This window comes from Rhinoderma darwinii, chromosome 6, assembly GCF_050947455.1.
Source record: "Rhinoderma darwinii isolate aRhiDar2 chromosome 6, aRhiDar2.hap1, whole genome shotgun sequence".
NCBI classification, from domain to species: domain Eukaryota; kingdom Metazoa; phylum Chordata; class Amphibia; order Anura; family Rhinodermatidae; genus Rhinoderma; species Rhinoderma darwinii.
The window spans coordinates 39799479-39818453 of record NC_134692.1 but is presented as its reverse complement, the minus strand read 5'-3'; the positions used below and the strand labels follow the sequence as shown (position 1 = coordinate 39818453).

The following is an 18975-nucleotide window of genomic DNA, read 5'->3' as shown; positions in this document are numbered from 1 at the left end:
ACTAGCATCTTTAATTTTGTCTTTAGTACTTCCAATTCCACAACTTCTGCAAGTAATTTATCAAGGACCCCTCTAAAAATATTAGTGGGTTCCCTTGTGGTATCTTCTGATATGTTCACATTTAATATTTTGTAAAGAGATGCATCCATCATTACCACTGTGCCACCCTTGTCTGCAGAGCATGTCACCAAATTAGGTTTATTCCTAAATTCATGGATTGCTGCTAGCTCTATTTAACCCCTTCCCGCTGCAGCCATTTTTTTGATTTTCACTTTTGTTTTTTCCTCCCCACATTCCAAAAGCCATAACTATTTTCTTTTTCCGTCGACATAGCCATATGAGGGCTTGTTTTTTGCGGGACGAGTTGTAAATTTTGATGGCACCATTTATTGTACCATATAATATACTGGGAAACTGTAAAAAAATTCTTTCTGCAGTGGATTGGAAAAAAACAGTGATTCCTCAATTTTTTGTTTGTTTTTTTTGGCGTTCATCGTGCGGTAAAAACTGCATGATAACTTTATGTTGATTCAGTGGTATGAGGGCTTATTTGATGAGGGGCGAGCTGTAGTTTCTATTGGTACCATTTTGAGGTACATGAGATTTTTGATCACTTTTTATTTTATTTGTGGTAGATGAACTGACCAAAAAAAAACTGCGATTCTGGTGTATTTTTTATTTTTTTTACGCCATTCACCAAGCAGGTTAAATAATGCTACATTGTAGTAGTTCAGACTTTTACCGACGATACCAGTTATGTTAATTTTTTTTATTTTCTTTTACATTGCGTTTGGTGAAAAATGGGAAAAGTTTTTTCTTTAACTTTTAATATTAAATTTTTTTTATATATAAAAAAAACAACTTTATTTAACTGTATTTAACTTCTTTACTAGTCCCCCTAGGGGACTTGAATCAGCGATCATTTTCGCTTGCATGATATACCTCACTACTAATGTAATGCAGTACATCGTTATACTGATAGTCTACTATGACGCCCTGCCGGAGAACTGCTATGAAAACCATCGGCACCCCGCAATCGCATTTTGGGGGTGGGGGGAATGCAACATCACAGACGGCTGCCCCCCCCCTGTTTCTAAAGGCATAGATGCCACAGTCTGTTTTGACCATGGCATCTAAGGGGTTAAATGAGCGTTACACTGAAGTGTTGGCTGTTACACACAGCCGACACGCTCGTTCTATGGAGTGTGCTTAGTCCGTGAGCCCGCACCATACTCCCCCACCTGACCTCTGCCATGTGTATATGGTTTCTAAGAGCAACCAACTCTTCTTAAATCCACTCCAGAAATGTATCCAGCGCAGGCATGCGAGACTGCACTGGCTATAAGTCAGGGTTCTTTAAGAAAAAGTTTGTTAATTTGCTCAGTCTTTTTATCAGATTCAAAATACAATTAACGTAGCTGTAATTCACAAAACTGATCTAAAAAATACAAAGACAGCATAGTATCCATTTTAGTAGCTATAGAAATAGATTCATTATATGATAGAACAATAGTACAAACTCTATCTACACCATCACAAGTACACAGGTTAAAATGCCTCTTTTTACAGTGAGTAGTCTCGAAAACCTGTTCACGTCCAATATAGTCCCAAAAGGTTCAAAATGTCTAGTAGGGGAGAAACCCAACCCTTTTTATAGTAATAATGATTGATAATCAAAGTATAAGCAGATCAATTTATAACATTTACGACCTAGGTTTGCGATTCCTCTGTGGACAACTCTGCGAGCCTCTTCCTATGTTTGTGCCCCGATCTCCAGATCCGTTTTTTGCTGGTTTGTCAGTAGATGTATGGACGCTGTTTTCACGATCAGAGTAAATGTCCTCAGCACTGGATAGCCGGGATGACTTATGTGACGAATAGGAAAAATTCTCTGAATACCCAATACAAGTATAAGTCTCGACCAAAGAGACCCGATTTGATTGAGCATAACTCCTTGAAGAGCGTTTCTGGTTCAAAAGCTATTTTTATACTAAAACACATACATTTTATATAATAAAAAAAAAAGACACCAAATGTTTTTCATGGTTGCAGGGCAAAAAAAAAAGTATTGGTGCAAATAAGGACAGAAAAATGTATATACAACATGATGTATACATTTTGTAGCATAAAGAAATGTCAGATATTTCTAAATAATTTTTCTTTCCTTCAATTTAGTCAGAACTACTATGAGCGAGCAATTCAAAGACAATCATTATGATTAAAGTGAATGACATATGACATATAGAAATATATACATAGTCAGTGTAGTTTGAAAATCTTCTTGGCATATTAATACTAAACTATGATTACTTGTCTGTATCTTTGAACATTGTCAGGGAAATGATATGCCTGTCTTGTTCTTCTTCTTTTTTTTTTATTACGTGTTGTAAAGTATAGGAAGAATTGTATAAAAGAAAATTATATTCTATATAATAATATTTATATTTAGAAAAGGCTTCATCAAACGAACTGTCAGAAGGGCATTAAAGGGGTTGTTTGGTTTCAGCAAATAAATGTTTTTCTTTGTATAAAGAAAAGCTATTAGATTTTCAAATATACTTTCTGTATTAATTCAACATAGTTTTTCAAGATCTCTGCTTGCTGTCATTTAATAGGAACCTTCGACTGGATAAAATAATCTGTCCTAGTCATGTGATGGACACACTGATGCAGGACTGATTATAGTCACAGTACAGGTATCAGAGCTCTGTTTTCTAATAAGCCGTGCATCTGTGTGTCCAATACATGACCAGTACAGATTTTTATCCTCTAGGAATAAAAAAATAGTTCCTATTGAATGACTGCAAGCAGAGATTTTGAAAACCATGAGGAATTGACACAGACAATATGGAAAATTGGATAACTTTTCATTCTACAAAGAATATATATATTTTTTGCTTAAACCAGAATACCCCTTTATTCCTTGTATATAAAGCAAAATACATCGGTACAGATTTACTAAGATTGACATTTCATACGCCACTCATAAACAGACGCCCGCTGTAATACAATGCGATACATTTATTAAGCGTTGTATGCTGCTTAATAAATTTGTTGAATTTTGGGCTTTCCGTGTGCCACAAAAGTAAAAGTACAGCAGCTTTGAGCTGGTGAAGATGTTCAATATAATGTTACCCAATTTCTGGCGTAAATTATAGTAAGTATGTCCGGCCACTGAGGCCCTGCCCCCACTTTTATTAAATTAAGAAAAGGTGTCTATGGTCCTGGCAGTTTATGTTATCTGGATCCCACTCAGCTACATCTTTGCCATCAACCTATCAACCTGCTGGGGAGGGAGCAATATGCTCGGGACATATTCTTTCCTTTTTGGAAGAATGGGAATTGATGGAAGCCCAATTCTTTATAGCCTTTTATACCGAGGTTAAAGTCCTGTACAAAATGTAAAAGAGATAGCATGACCTTCCCTAAGGTTACCTTTACATTTTTTTGAAATGTTATTCTAAATAAAGATTATCATTTGCAGCACTGGCTCACAGAACTGGAAATTTTGGCAATGATCTTAGCTGCTGCTATCCATGACTATGAGCACACTGGGACCACCAACAACTTCCACATACAAACAAGGTAAGATCCAAGATGCTAAATTGTATTCATCAAAAGAAATATTAACAACATAATTTATGAAATGGTTAGATATTTAGTGCTCGATATTGAACAAAGACATTTTCCAACATTTCATCAATTAGCCCTTCTATTTTCTCATAGAAGAGATTGTCCCCCTACTATGCTGGTGGTGCAAAGGGGTGGGGGGTCTGAATAGGAAGATGATCTACCCCCACTTTTATGTGCTGATAAGACACCTAAAGCTGGTCATACATTGTAGATAGTTTTCAACGGACATCTATCTCTCCCATCTCAGCCGACATCAGCAGACACTTGTGATAGCGTCTTATCTCCGGCAACAAAAAAAGGATCAGGCATGTTGACACCCAAAATGCCCAATCCCACTTACCCCCGACATCTGCTGTTGGGGTCAGTGGACTTTGGCCCGCTCTGATCTAATTTGTATGGCTGCCTAAGCAAAGCAGGTTATATCCACTGCCAAAGCAACCTTTTCAGAGCTTGGACTTGATGAGATGATAGGGAATTACAGTTGTCTTGGCTTTATGGTTTTGTAAGACTGGCGTTTCATACACTACTCTTAGCTTTCTGAACTGCTGGAGGATGATGCAACAGATTTATTAAGAGGCGCACTCCTCCTAATAAATTTGTCACATCTTTCTGCTGGCCGTGTGCAACAATTGTGGCATAACCGTAGCCGTGCACCAACCATTTCTGCTCCCTATTGGTCATGAAATAAATAAAAAAGTATGCTCACCCCACCACTTCTGCTTTTTCTCCCTGGGTCCACTCAGGCTCCCTCACCATGCAGTGTCACATACAATGTCCTCATGCTGCTTGTCGTCAGTACGTTGTATGAGCCGCTGCCAGCTGAGGGGGACCCAGAGGGAAGAAGCGAAAAGAAACGGTAAGGTGAGTAGACATATTTTTTTCTTGTCTGATGGGGATAGTCTGATCTTGGGGGGCAAGGTATGGGCCCCGCACAGGCTTCTATCTTGCTACACCCCACAGAATGAAGTCTACGTCAGCTAGGAGAATAAATCACCGCTATAATTTATGCCAATTTTCAGGCGTAAATTATAATAAATTTTCGGGCCTTGGTGGCCCCACCCCCTTGGTAAGCCATGCCCTCTTTTCACAAAAGCGGTGAGGGTGGCGTTTTGCAATGCAAACTTTGCAACTTTTCTAAGCCAGAGGGAGAGGTCCTAGGTCTTGTATCATATAGGGCTCCATATAGAGAGGGATTATATTCTTAAGCTCTACCAATAGACTTTGTTCTCACTGCGAGTCATTAGAGGGGATCCCTCATTCAGGATCCCCATGTATCAGCCAGAGCAAACAGTGGCTGTAAAAGAGAGGTTTTTTTCTCTCTTTGAAGGACCTAGCACAACACCCTATGGTGGTGCTACATATAAATTAAACATTTGTTGACTGGTACCTCCACAGATTTTGGACGCTTTCACACAGCATCAGAGTGGTCACTATTTTTCTCCAATATTTGTAAGCTAAAATCAGGAGTGGGTCCAAAGCACGAAAGAGGTGCAAATCCTTCCATTATACTTTTTCTCTGTTTATGTTCCACTCCTGGTTTTGGCTACCAAATACTAAAGCAAAATACTGACCAAAATACTGCCGTGTCAAAGAGATATAAAGCAGATTGCTGAGGGTCCCAAAAAGGGAATACCCTGTGACCTGCCTGTGCAGCTCACCAAACTGCACAACTCCTTTAATTTTGTTGTTCATTGAGAACATTTATAAAAAAAAAACAGTCATTATTTTATGCGTAACAGTGTATATATTAATATTATATAAGAATTTTACAGAAAAAATCTGTAAAATATTATATTGTACAATATGATGCTACCTGTTCCGTTCTTATTCTGTTTAGATCTGATGCTACAATACTGTACAATGACCGTTCTGTTCTAGAAAATCATCATGTAAGTGCTGCCTATCGTATCATGCAAGAGGATGACATGAATATTTTGGTAAATTTGTCCAAAGATGACTGGAGGTAAAATATCACATTTACTAAAAAAAAATTCTATATAATATTTTTGGGTTTGAGTAATTAATTGATTAATAATAAACACATAAAAAACAACATTATTAATTTAAAACCATTCTCCCCTAAAATCTAAAATGTTATGAGAAAACAACGATTTATGTTGTTTTTTTTACACCATTTACCAATTAAAAATTCACTGAAGTGATAAATGAGTAAAATGTATAATTTTTATTTCATAGCTATCTAAAAACAGGGGTACAATCACCACTGTGAAAAGCCCAACCATGTATTTAAAAACGTATTAAACAGAATACTCCCAGTCCTAATTCGTTTGCGAACCCTTTGTGACTGGGAATGTAAACAGAGATATCAAAATATGAAATCAGCGTATAACATTGGTAAAGCAGTGGTTTGGACCCTCGTTCACACAGGAGCCTGCGTTAACCGCACCAGATTCTCCCAATGTACAGATGCACAACAATGCCACTGCCCCCTACGCAAAATTCCCTCACTTCACCCGACCCGGCGTAGGGGGCAGTGGCATTGTTGTGCATCTGTACATTGGGAGAATCTGGTGCGGTTAACGCAGGCTCCTGTGTGAACGAGGATCCAAACCACTGCTTTACCAATGTTATACGCTGATTTCATATTTTGATATCTCTGTTTACATTCCCAGTCACAAAGGGTTCGCAAACGAATTAGGACTGGGAGTATTCTGTTTAATACGTTTTTAAATACATGGTTGGGCTTTTCACAGTGGTGATTGTACCCCTGTTTTTAGATAGCTATGAAATAAAAATTATACATTTTACTCATTTATCACTTCAGTGAATTTTCAAATGTTCATATTTGTGGGAGCACAATATATATCGTTAAAATACAGTGAATTATCACCATTTACCAATTACCTTTAATAATGTTATAGATTTATAGTACAGGTTGTTAGGGCTATGGTGATAGAAAATATGTGCATTTAATTTGGTGTTTTGTTCCATGTAATAAACTGTATATAAAAAGTACTTTACCTGTTGCTTACTATTTTTCACTTGCGGTGAATTCCCATAGTTACTGCCTATATAAATTGTACCAATAATATATTAGGCAGAAAGTGAACCGTCAGTTCTTGAAGCTGACATAATGCAAGCAGGAAAAATGGGCGAGCGTAAGGATCTGAGTGACTTTGACAAGAGTTAAATTGTGATTGCTAGGAGACTGGGTCAGAGGATCTCCAAAGCGGCAGGCCTTGTGGGGTGTTCCCAATATGCAGTGGTTAGTACCTATCAAAAGTGGCCCAAGGAAGGACAACCGGTGAACCGGAGACAGGGTCGTGGGTGCCCAAAGCTCATTGATACATGTGGGATTCAAAGGCTAGCCTGTCTAGTCTGATCCAACACAAAAGCTAAAGGTTAATGCTGGCTATGATGGAAAGGTTTTAGAACACAGTACATCGCAGCTTGCTGCATTTGGGGCTGCGTAGCCACAGACGGGTCAGAGTGCCCATGCTGACCCTGTCCACCCCCAAAAACACCTGCAATGGGCATGTGAGCCGCAAAACTGAACCATGAGTTACATTTTCTTTTACATCATGTGGACGACCGGGTGCGTGTGCATGCCATATCTGGGATAGAAATGGTGCCAGGATGAACTATGTGAAGTAGGCGAGCCATGTGATGTTCTAGGCAAAGTTCTGCTGGGAAACCTTGGTTTCTGGCATTCATGTGGTTGTTACTTTGACACGTACCACCTACCTAAACATTGTTACTGACCAGGTACACCCTTCATGACAACGGTATTACCTAATGGCAGTGGACTATTTCAGCAGGATAATATGCCCTGCCATACTGCAAAAATTGTTCAGGAATGGTTTGAGGAACATGACAAAGATTTCAAGGTGTTGACTTGGCCTCCAAATCCCCAGATCTCAATCCAAACGATAATCTGTGATAAGTTCTGGAAAAATAAATCCGATCCAATGACACAACTTACAAGACTTAAAGGATCTGCTGCTAAAGTCTTGGTGCCAGATACCACGGGATACCTTCAAAGGTCTTGTGGAGTCTATGCCTCAAAGGGTCAGAGCTGTTTTGGTGGCACGAGGGGGTCATAAACAATATTAGGCAGGTGGTTTTAATGTTATGACTGATCGGTGTATGCTAGTACATTAGCCTGTGTACCATAAAGTATGTCCTAACAACCGGTATCATAAATAGACTGTGCTAGGGTTCTTCAATAGGCATGCTTGTGATGTGATCAAAGGAGGATGTCTCCCTTTTTTGCCATGTGTGGCGCGAACAGCTTTGATGGCAGTATACAAGACCTATTGTAAAAGAAAAACAGCAGCTGTGTATGACAGCTCTTACTTCATTCCTGATCATGTGGGTGCAGTGGCAATGCCCGTGTGATTGGTGCACAGTAATGGCATGGCCCAGGTTTTCCAAGGGCTACTGGCTTTGCTGTACTTTTACAGTAGTGGTTGGCATGGGTTTATTATCACAATCACCTGCATATAGCATACCTGTTTTTGCTTTTAGAATTATAGGACATAAAGCCTCATGCACATATTTGTATTGCGGCTCCATACAACCTCCAAGTTGTACGGAGCTTTAATACGATTCTTATACATGTCTATTGGGCCATACTCCTCACCTCTGTAAGCCTCCAATTTCATACAGATGCACCCAGAATTATTTCTGTCAGATCTATACGGAATTTGAGAGAAAAAAGTAGCATCCTCCATCGATGCCATATTATGGAGAGGTTCTCCCCTTGAAGCATTTCTTCTAGGCAGGAATATCTCTGTAATGACAGTTCTATACTGAGACAACAAATATCCGCACATGGAGTCCCTACAGCTCCATAGTAGTACAACGCTATAGTGTGTGCTGCGTACAGGCTTCACGACCTATTAGAGCATATTTCTGAAAAATGAAAAGATAAAATATTTGTATAGCAATGCTCTAACATTGAGTGAAATAAACACTGGAAACACCTTTAAGCCTGTTCCGCAAACAGATAACTTTTTCGGGTATGTTCACACAGGGCAGATACGCAGCATAAAAGTACACAGCGTATCTGTCCTGGTCGCCGCAGGAAATTCCACCCCAAAAAAAATGCACCAAATTCTGGTGCAGTTTTTTGGCCGGAATATCCAAAAAATAGCAGATAAAAAAAAAAAAAGCTCATACCTGAGCGACGTGGCGTCGAGTCCCTCTGACGTCCTACAGCCGGACCTCCTGGGATGACGTTTCATCCTATGTGACCGCTGCAGCCTGTGATTGGCTACAGCAGTCACATAGGATGAAACGTCATCCCAGGAGGCCGGCCTGGATAAAGAAGCACAGAATTCTGGGTAAGTATAAGATTTAAATTTTTTTAATTGCGATCTTCGCGGCAGAAACGCAGCTTTTACACCACAGAAATCGCAAAATCTATTTGCTACAGGTATTACCTCCCCTTTGAATCAATGTGAAAACCCGCAACAGAAAAGAACCGATTCCGAAGCATAAATTGACATGTTGCGGATTAAAAAAAACCATCTCAGGTCAATTTCTGAAAGTTTTTTCTGCCGTATTTTTTACGCAGCGTGTGGATGAAATTTATTCAAGTCTCATCCACTCTGCTGCTACTGTATAATGCTGCAAATCTTCCGCAATGAAATCCGTTGAGGAAAATCTGCAGTATTTACGGTACATGTGAACTCGGGATTAGATTGAGTTTTGCAGTTGCAATGGGGATATTAGTATCACTGACATTCTCGATATGAAAAATATCTCAAAACATAACCAAACTAGTATATTTACAATTATATTATATTAAATAAAAATTTAATCAAGCAAGTCTGAAATATTATAATAGCTTGTCAGCAAGAATATTATTCAAACCTTTAATAGATTGTAATTGTATGATTTGCAATTGTTTACAGAGACTTGAGAACACTGGTGATTGAGATGGTACTTTCTACAGATATGTCTGGTCACTTCCAGCAGATAAAGACCATGAGAAATACGTTACAGCAGCCGGAAGGGTAAATAATCCTATGAGTTCATCTGTGTTGTATTTCTTTGTAGGTCATTTTTATTAGACTCTTTACAATAAAACAAAAAGATTGAGAACAAGGAGTCATAACGCCACAGGTAATGAAACTAGATACAAAATTTTATTAAATCCACATTATGATACAATACAGATAAAAACATAATACAAGGATCAAAAATACCATATGTGGGCCATACAGAACAGTTTATGTTTATCACGGGTATATTAACCCATTAGTGACCGACCCATCGTGTTTCTACGTCGGTCACTAACGGGCCTTATTCCGATGCCATAGACTTTTTACGTCGCGGCATCGGAATAAGTTTACAGAGCAGGGAGCTGTCAGATCTCCCTGCTCTCAGCTGCTAGAGGCAGCTGAGGGCTGGGGGCATCCCTGCTGAGATCGATATTAGTACCGATCTCACACGTTTAACCCCTCAGATGCGGTGCTCAATAGCGAGCACCGCATCTGAGTGGTTTTGGAGAGAGGGAGGGAGCTCCCTCTCTCCCCCACCGACACCCGGCGATACGATCGCCGAGTGTCTGTGTCTCTAATGGCAGCCGGGGGTCTAATAAAGGCCCCCAGGCTGCCTGGAGTGAATGCCTGCTAGATCATGCCGCAGGCATGACCTAGCAGATGCCTGTCCGTTTTAAACGGACAGGCAGTAATACACTGCAATACAAAAGTATTGCAGTGTATTATAAATGCGATCGGAGAATCGCATATTATAGTCCCCTAATGGGACTAGTAAAAAAGTGAAAAAAAAGTTTAATAAAGTTAATTTAAAAAAAATGTGAAAAAAAATGAAAAACCCAGCTTTTCCCCTTACAAACTGCTTTACTATTAAAAAAACAAAATAAAGTTAAAAAGTTACACATATTTGGTATCGCCGCGTCCGTAACGACCCCGACTATAAATCTATTACATTATTTAACCCGCACGGTGAACGCCGTAAAAAAAATTATAAAAAACTATGGAAAAATTGCTGTTTTCTGTGAATACTGACTTTAAAAAAATGTAATAAAAAGTGATCAAAAAGTCGCATCTACTCCAAAATGGTACCAATAAAAACTACAAGTCGTCCCGCAAAAAAAAAGCCCTCATACAACCGCATCGGCGAAAAAATAAAAACGTTACGGCTCTTCAAATATGGAGACACAAAAACAAATCATTTGGAAAAAAAAGCGTTTTTACTGTGTAAAAGTAGTAAAACATACAAAAACTATACAAATTTGGTATCGTTGCAATCGTAACAACCCGCTGAATAAAGTTATTGTGTTATTTATACCACACGGTAAACGGCGTCGCTTTAGGACGCAAAAAAGAGTGGCGAAATTTCAGATTTTTTTCTATTCCCCCCCAAAAAAAAGTTAATAAAAGTTAATCAATAAATAATATGTACCTCAAAATGGTGCTATTAAAAAATACAACTTGTCCCGCAAAAAACAAGACCTTATACAGCTATGTCGACGCAAAAATAAGAAGGTTATAGCTCTTGGAATGCGACGATTGAAAAACGTAAAAAATAGCTTGGTCATTAAGGTCCAAAATAGGCTGGTCATTAAGGGGTTAAGTAGAACATACCAAAGAACATGTATACACTGTGGAAATGAGTAAACATTTGATTATTGCTTCATCATCATAGCGTCTTACCTATGACCTCAAAGGAATGAAGTACGTGTAAAACATGTAATATGGCACACAAAAAAGCCTAGTGCCTTCGGTAAAGGTTATAAAGTGGACGCTAGGAGGAAACAACATCCAAACAACGTGAACTATTACCATGAATGTAGGTAAACAAGGAGACATCTCCTGGCATGTACTCTGGTAATTGGTCAAAAGAAATCTGCCTGTAAATGGCAGATATCATGGTGAAAAAGATGGGCTTACCCATGGAGGTAGAAAGAGATCAGATGGTACAATGGCGCCACACAATAAAATTCTACAGTCATAAAAAAAATCAAACAATGCAAAAGTCATTTTATTTGTAGAGTCCTTACAATTTCTACTCTAGGGTTACAGGAAGGAGGCATTGTGTCAGAAACAAGGGCCAGACTATCAACATTTTGGAACTATCATATAGTATTTTATAATATATAATAAGCAAATACTTTTTTCTACTGTAGTTATTAGCTAGGAGGAGCGGATAATCAGAACATTCACTGAGGCATTAAGTGACTACAGCTCTGGAGTATTGAACCGTAGGGTATCCATGTGCCACGATTCAGGCTCCAAGCTTTACCGTTTATATAAGGCCTAAAATCAAGAATATACCTGCGCATAAAAGTCCTTGAGTGGTCCCCTTCTGTGTTATCTTGGTCTTACAGATATCCAGAGGTGACCATCAGCAACTTTATGAAAATCAATATAATACAAATGGGGTTGTCAACCATTTATCGGCAGACCCTAAGGCTTCCCCTGCTCTATTTTGCCTGTAAACCGCAGCTGTAGCAGTTCTAAAGTTCTGGCATTATATTCATAAACCAGCAACGTAATATTGTAGAAAAATACAGAAAAATTCATTTTAATTGTAAATATTTTTTTTTTCCAATAAAACCAGGACTATCATCAGCTGCAAATGTGGCAACATTATATGGAGCTTCCTGGAATATCTCTTTGATATTATGAATCCTGTATAATAGTATAACTAATCGTGTAAATAAAAGAAAAAAACATTTATTATGGTTATTAATATATAAAGCAGCAATAGACTGAGAAATACTAAATGTCTCTTCCTTCACTGTCATGGGCACGATTGAATTGTTTTATTTATCTCGCAGAATAGACAAGTCGAAAGCCATGTCCTTGATTCTTCATGCTGCTGACATCAGTCATCCTGCAAAAACATGGGATATGCATCAGCGGTGGACGGATCTACTGATGGAGGAATTTTTTAGACAGGTGCTAGTTCAATATTCCATTCACTATCTAATATCCAGCATCAATTCCTTATTGGCTTCATATTTGCTTATATGACATTCATTCATGTTTAACTTGTTTTCATTGAAATTTTTTATAAAATAATGTCCCATAATGTATTTATTAATTTAAATAATTGTTGTAGTCGTTTATATTATACACTGTTCTAAGATGCATATGAAAATTTATAGTCCAGTATATTTAGCCTTGATTGAATTAGAATTTCAATTATTTTTTGGGAAATGGAACTGTCCTGTCAGGAATGCAGAAGATTGGGACACCTGCAATAGAATTTCTTAAATCGATCCTATTTTTCACAGTTAAAATTTCACTATACATGAAAATTGTGTAGTTAAAGACTATATACACCTTGGATTGTTGTTTTTTACTATGATGATTATTATTATTACTAAATCAATGTTTTTTTTATGTTTTTAAGAACCTTTTTAATTGACTTTTATTAAAAAAGGTTTCACTTTTTACAATACTGTTTCTATATATCTTATCTACATAGAAGCTTTTTATCGTTCTCTTTCAGCTGATTCCGTCAGTTCAGCTGAACTGATGTCTCGGCTGAGAGCGGGTCCTGCGTGTCTCCGGCACACAGAATCCAGCTAATATCTAAGTTAGATGTGATCGATATTAGCCTGATCCTGTGTGTCAAAGACACGCAGGACCCGCTCTCTGCTGAGTCGTCTGTTTTTCTGAACTGACAGAATCGGCTGAGAGAGCAAATAATACAGCTTCTATGTATGCAGGATACATAACATTTGTATAGTAAAAAGTAAAAAAAATTAATAAGTCAACTTCCCAAACATGTCAAGTCTAGCCTACTTCTCAAAGACACAATATGGACTTGGAAAGCAGTCAGGAAATTATATGGCTTGCCATATTGCCCTTCAAAATACTACACTAATTATGGGACAACACAGTATTCCCACCAGGTAACCAATATAAACTATTCTCCCATTGGAAATCTGAAGTGATTAGTAGTTTGCGTGATCTCATGCACTTAGAAGAGGGGAGATTGTTAACATGGCAAGAATTCTCTAGGAAATATCACCTTGGCCACAACCAGTTTTTACAATTTGCTCAAGTGATAGAATTTTGTAAATCTAAAGTACGTAATATAGGCGAAGTAAAGACGCCAGGGGCATTCGATGGGGTAATGACCTATGACAATAACAGAAATTCTCTATCAGCAATTTATAGCAAATGAAGGCATCAAACTCTCAACTCGATTATCACTACTTGTTTTAAAGCCTGGGAATCAAAACTAAGTGTCTCAGAGCTGTCTGGGACAATTCTAGAAGGCTGGGAGATAGTAAGGACAGCTATTGTAAATGAGCAGTGCGTGAGATGAACTTTCGGCTTATGCATAGTGCAACGTATGCATTTGATTTGTCATATAGAGATGCACCAGCGCATTACTGACGTAGCTGCCCTAAATGTGACTTACATACAGCTAATCTTGTACATGGTATGTAGCATTGTCCACAAATAGATGAGTTTTGGAAACTAGCCTTGAAACTCATTGAAGACACCTGTGAGGTGACGCTTCCTGTCACTCCACCAGCGCTGTTATTTCATTATATTCCCCGAATTCAGGGTGAAGGAACTCAGAAGGTGATTCACATAGCTTTGTTAGTTATCAAAAAGTGCACATTACGTCACTGGCTTCAAAACTTCATCCAGAGATATCTGAAGTGATTAGTACTCTAAAGATACTACTTATGTATGATAAAAATGAAACGGAAGGACACAAAGACAAAACTACAGAAAAGGTCTTTAAAACATGGCGATCACTTATTGAAAAACATTACTCTTCAGCTGACATTGATACTTTAATGTGTACATTTCAATATACATCCGGCTACAATGAGCAAAGTCTTCAGGGCACTCTGGGACAATTACAGAGTAGTTAGAGGAGATAATGTCGCCGAGGCGAACATGATATTTTGGAGTTCAAGGGCTATTTAGTATTTTTTGTGTTCATTCATAATTGACATACTATTACAAAGAAAATGAAAAATTGAGTTTGGAGAAAACTTTTGTCACACTATGTCATCCTGTACATGTTAGGGCCTGTTCACATCAGCGTTCGCTTTCCGTTCCGGGGTTCAGTCAGAGGTTTCCGTCGGGTGAACCCCGCAACGGAAATTGAAAGTGAAACCACAGCGAACGCTGATGTGAACAGACCCTTACTGAAAGTAACATCGCTGTGTCACCTATGCTTCATGATGTCATGAGATATGCATGTGTATAACTTTTGAACTCTGAATAAAAATTATTTGATAAAAAATTTATAAAAGTCAAATAAAATGGTACCTAAAAATACAAAAATCTTTGATTTAATAAAAAAAATAAACATTCATAGGTGTTCATATCCTGGTACCTTCCTTTTCAATGTTTCTGGCGTAATTTGCGCCATTCACAGTCCCCTCTTCATGTATGTATGTCCGTTAGCTTCTCAGACTTGCGGCAGCAACATGAAAAAGGAGACACTAGGTATGTGAACTACTACATGTTTAGGGAACCATTCTACATGTTTAGTGACATTTACACTGTAAACCGGAGAGTCGCTTTAAGGGTATATTTATGGCATAGTAAAATGAAAAGATTTTTCCAGCCCACCGGTGTCCAGCGTGTTCCGTGATCCAGTGCACGGACCTCGCCCTGACCCAGGTGTCTTACACAGTAGCAAAAAAAAGGTATGATCCAGCACTTTGTCAAGAAATCTCAGGACTTTATTTTATAAACATTAAAAATCCACCCAGCACATAAAGACAAGGGACCACTACACTTACGCGTTTCAAACGCCAACTGCGTTCTTAGTCATAGCTATGAGATTTCTTCACGAAATGCTGGAATATACCTTTTTTTTGCTACTAGATTTATGGCATGCAGTACATTTGTTGCAGAAATTTCTGCGACTCCAAATCTGTTCCAAACATATGAATGGAGATGTTCTGTCGCATGTGCATGGATTTCTGCAAACCTCATTGCAAATTTCTGCAACAAATCTGCCATATGATTATGGCATTTACCATCTACATCGATGTCTTACTTCTTACATCTTACTTAGTTTGACTGAGTAGCATATGACTGCAGGATCAGGGTTGTGTGTAGTCTACAGCAGTGGAGGCGAAAAGATCTGCATAAGAGTTGTATACACCAAACGGTTGGATTTTTTTAAATAAAGACTATTTGGAGTTTCCTTTACCCTCTATTTACAGTAACAATTTATATTTACAGGGGGACAAAGAGGCGGAATTAGGGCTACCATTTTCACCACTCTGTGACCGAAAGTCAACACTGGTAGCACAGTCACAAATAGGTGATCAACTGCTTTTGTCTGTTTCATTATTATAACAATTTAAAGTATCCTGGGAGTATGCGTGTATATATATACACACACATATATGGAGAAAGGCTCCATTCAGTGAGCTGAAATGTTGCAGAGGTGAATAAAGTCCACAAATTTTTTTCACTGAACTTACGGGGGTGCTGCAATTTTTTTTGCCTTTTTATACTCCGTTTGGATATTGGATCCGTATTTAAGGGCTTGTATCCGCGCTGTCTATATAAATCACAGTGCTGCTTGCTATTTTTGTATATATATATACATATATATGTATATATATATATATATATATATATATATATATATATATACACAAGTTTATATATACACACATATATATATATATATATATATATATATATATATATATATATATATATATATATATATATATATACACGTGAAATAAACTCTAGATACGGTCACATTTTACAATATACTCTATTCTGTAATTGAGTCCCCAAACTTTTCTCTTGCGGTCTGGGGCGGCAAGAAGAGGAGACTGAAAAAATACAAACACTAAGAGCAAAGTTATTTAATTTGCAATAAAATCTTATTTGTTTTTTACAAAACAGCGACATAAATGTATTTATTACAAACTAAGGCACACGAAAAAAAAAAAAAAAGGACATGTCCTATCTTCTGCGGAGCCTTTTAACGGTAAGGACACCGTCCCGTAAATATACGGGAAGGTGTCTGTGGGCAATAGAAATGAATGGGTCAATAATTACGGAATGTAATTACGGATGAATTCTACAGTCGTGTGCATGGGGCCTGAGCGTGTAGCCAAAGGGAAAATAATCACAATTGTTAGCTCATATGTCTACCACATTTATTAACGTCCAGATAACCACTTAGAGTGACTAAACTGTATTCAGTTAACCAGTAAAAAGCAGAAATCTGCCTCAAACTTTCCTTTATGATTTTTTTAAGCAGATTGTGAAATGCACGTGGTTTTTGAAATTTTTTTTTTAAGGCGTTTCTTAAGAATTTTTTAAAATTTTGCAACTTTAAAAGAACGGCACGTTTTTTTTTCTGCCTCCTATTGATTTAAACTGCCCAGAAAATAAAATGCCTCCACCACCCATTAAAATCGATGGAGGGAAGATTTAGGGCATTTTCAGGCACTGATTCTGATGTGGTTTTTGCATCAAAATCAGCACACAAAAAAATAATAATAAAAAAAAAATGCCGTAAATGATAGTGGAAAGTGGCGTACGGACAGCAGAAGACACGATAGATTTATTAAGAGGCGTGTGTCTCTAATTAAATTTATTGCATCTTCCTCAAGCGGGAAAAAAAGCTATGATTGGCGTAGAAAAAAACTGTCTAGTAAATTTACCCCAATTTATTTTAAAGTGGATTTGTCCGCCGAATATGCCACCCTATTTAAATGCAACATTGTATAGGGACAGGTCCGCTCTACTATTAGTCTTAAATAGGGCAGCATATTCAGGTGACAGATCTGCTTTCATTCTCTATGTTGTTTACGATTTTTGTTGTATAACTTGCAGGTTTTATAGACTTCATAGTGGAGCCAACTTTCACGCTTCTAACTGATTCCACCGAGAAAATTGTTATGCCTCTTATAGAGGAAGCTACAAAAACTGATCATTCTGTCTACGATAAATCCAGGTTTGTCAGTTTACTTTACATTTTTAGCATTGTTTAGATTTGTTCTTGCTGAAAAGCTGTAATTCTTTTTTCTTCTTCTTGCTATTCCATTCCTATGCAATACCGCCACCAAGTGGCAGTTTTGTGGAGTACATGTGCTCTGAAAATTACTACTGATCACAAAAACTCACTTATTACCATATATTCTTCCTGTATATATCGCACTTGTTAATCCAGTAAAAGGTATCGCTTAAATCTATTTAATTCAGAGAGAGATGAGCTATGTGTACTATGTATATATATATATATATATATATATATATATATAAAACTGTCAGCATCTATGGGCAGGGCTCTCTCCTATTGTTGTGTTCGATACTATTTTGCTTGATTACTTGCACCTCTCTCTACCACATTGTACATAAGTTGTCACTATAATAATATTTATAATAAATAATTGAAATTGTTATATGGTATCCATATTTAGTGTCTTTGGTACTTTGTATGTTCCTTGGCTGTACATACGGAGCATGTTTATAATGTGGAGCCGTGTACATTGATCATTAGAGTGAAATTTTGCTCCTTATAGTTCATTCATCAACTGTTCAAGTAGCTCTGATTTAATGCATTACATGGACAGTTTATTCATTTTAACGGGCCCCGTGTAATGCTTCACTTTTTCTGTGGCAGCGCTGCAGGTAAATTGAGCACTTCCTGGCAGGATTCCCCACATATGACAGCTAAGACCGTATTCACACGAACAGGTGTAAAACCGTCACACGGCCAATTATCCCTGTCGTGTGAATAAGCCCTAATAGTTTAGGCAGTGGGGACCCCTCAAACAAAAAGAGATTGTCCAAATCGCATATCCTCTTTAATACCGTACTTACAATACTATACCTAAAAACATGGTTTGCTATTAATGTGGTTGTCTCGTCAAAGACATTGGTGTTGTATCACTACCAAAGTCTATTTGGCAGAGGTTTGTCCCATCTGACCCGTGGCCATCACTAGAACGTGGCAGCAGCTTTAGGAATGCATCGTGCACTTTGTCTGCATTCAGCTCTCCGCTGCTTTTACTGGCCGCAGTCCAGCCAATCAGATGTAGGTTGAGCATCCTAGCAAGACAACACCTTAAGGCCAGGTTCACACACGCAGATAAAGGCGTGCCGTGCTTCATTCACGTCTCTGAAACGCCTTGGAGGGACCAAAACACTGATACATTTCCTGCAGCAATTAAGTCCCACACAAACTTTACTAAAGTGTCGGGAGTGTGAATAGACATCGCGTCCTGGCTGGAGGTGATGTCTATTCACTCTCAAGACACTTCAGTAAAGTTAATATGGGTGTATGTGACAGCACAGCATGATCTCGCAAGATCACGCTGTGCTGAGTACAAATGGACATGAATGGAGAGAAGTGTATGACGCTGATTGGTCAACGTCATACACT

The 18975-nt window shown here is 38.0% G+C and overlaps 1 protein-coding gene across 1 annotated transcript in view; it reads left to right on the top strand.

Moving 5' to 3' along the window:
* The window catches only part of PDE1A (phosphodiesterase 1A), a 229843-nt gene that overhangs the window by 184031 nt on the left and 26837 nt on the right, over positions 1 to 18975 (top strand). Inside the window, exons 7-12 of the mRNA XM_075831158.1 lie at positions 3485 to 3585; positions 5471 to 5596; positions 9513 to 9614; positions 12407 to 12527; positions 15801 to 15882; positions 17424 to 17544. Coding sequence (XP_075687273.1) covers positions 3485 to 3585; positions 5471 to 5596; positions 9513 to 9614; positions 12407 to 12527; positions 15801 to 15882; positions 17424 to 17544 — 653 coding nt within the window. The remainder of the gene's footprint in view (positions 1 to 3484; positions 3586 to 5470; positions 5597 to 9512; positions 9615 to 12406; positions 12528 to 15800; positions 15883 to 17423; positions 17545 to 18975) is intronic.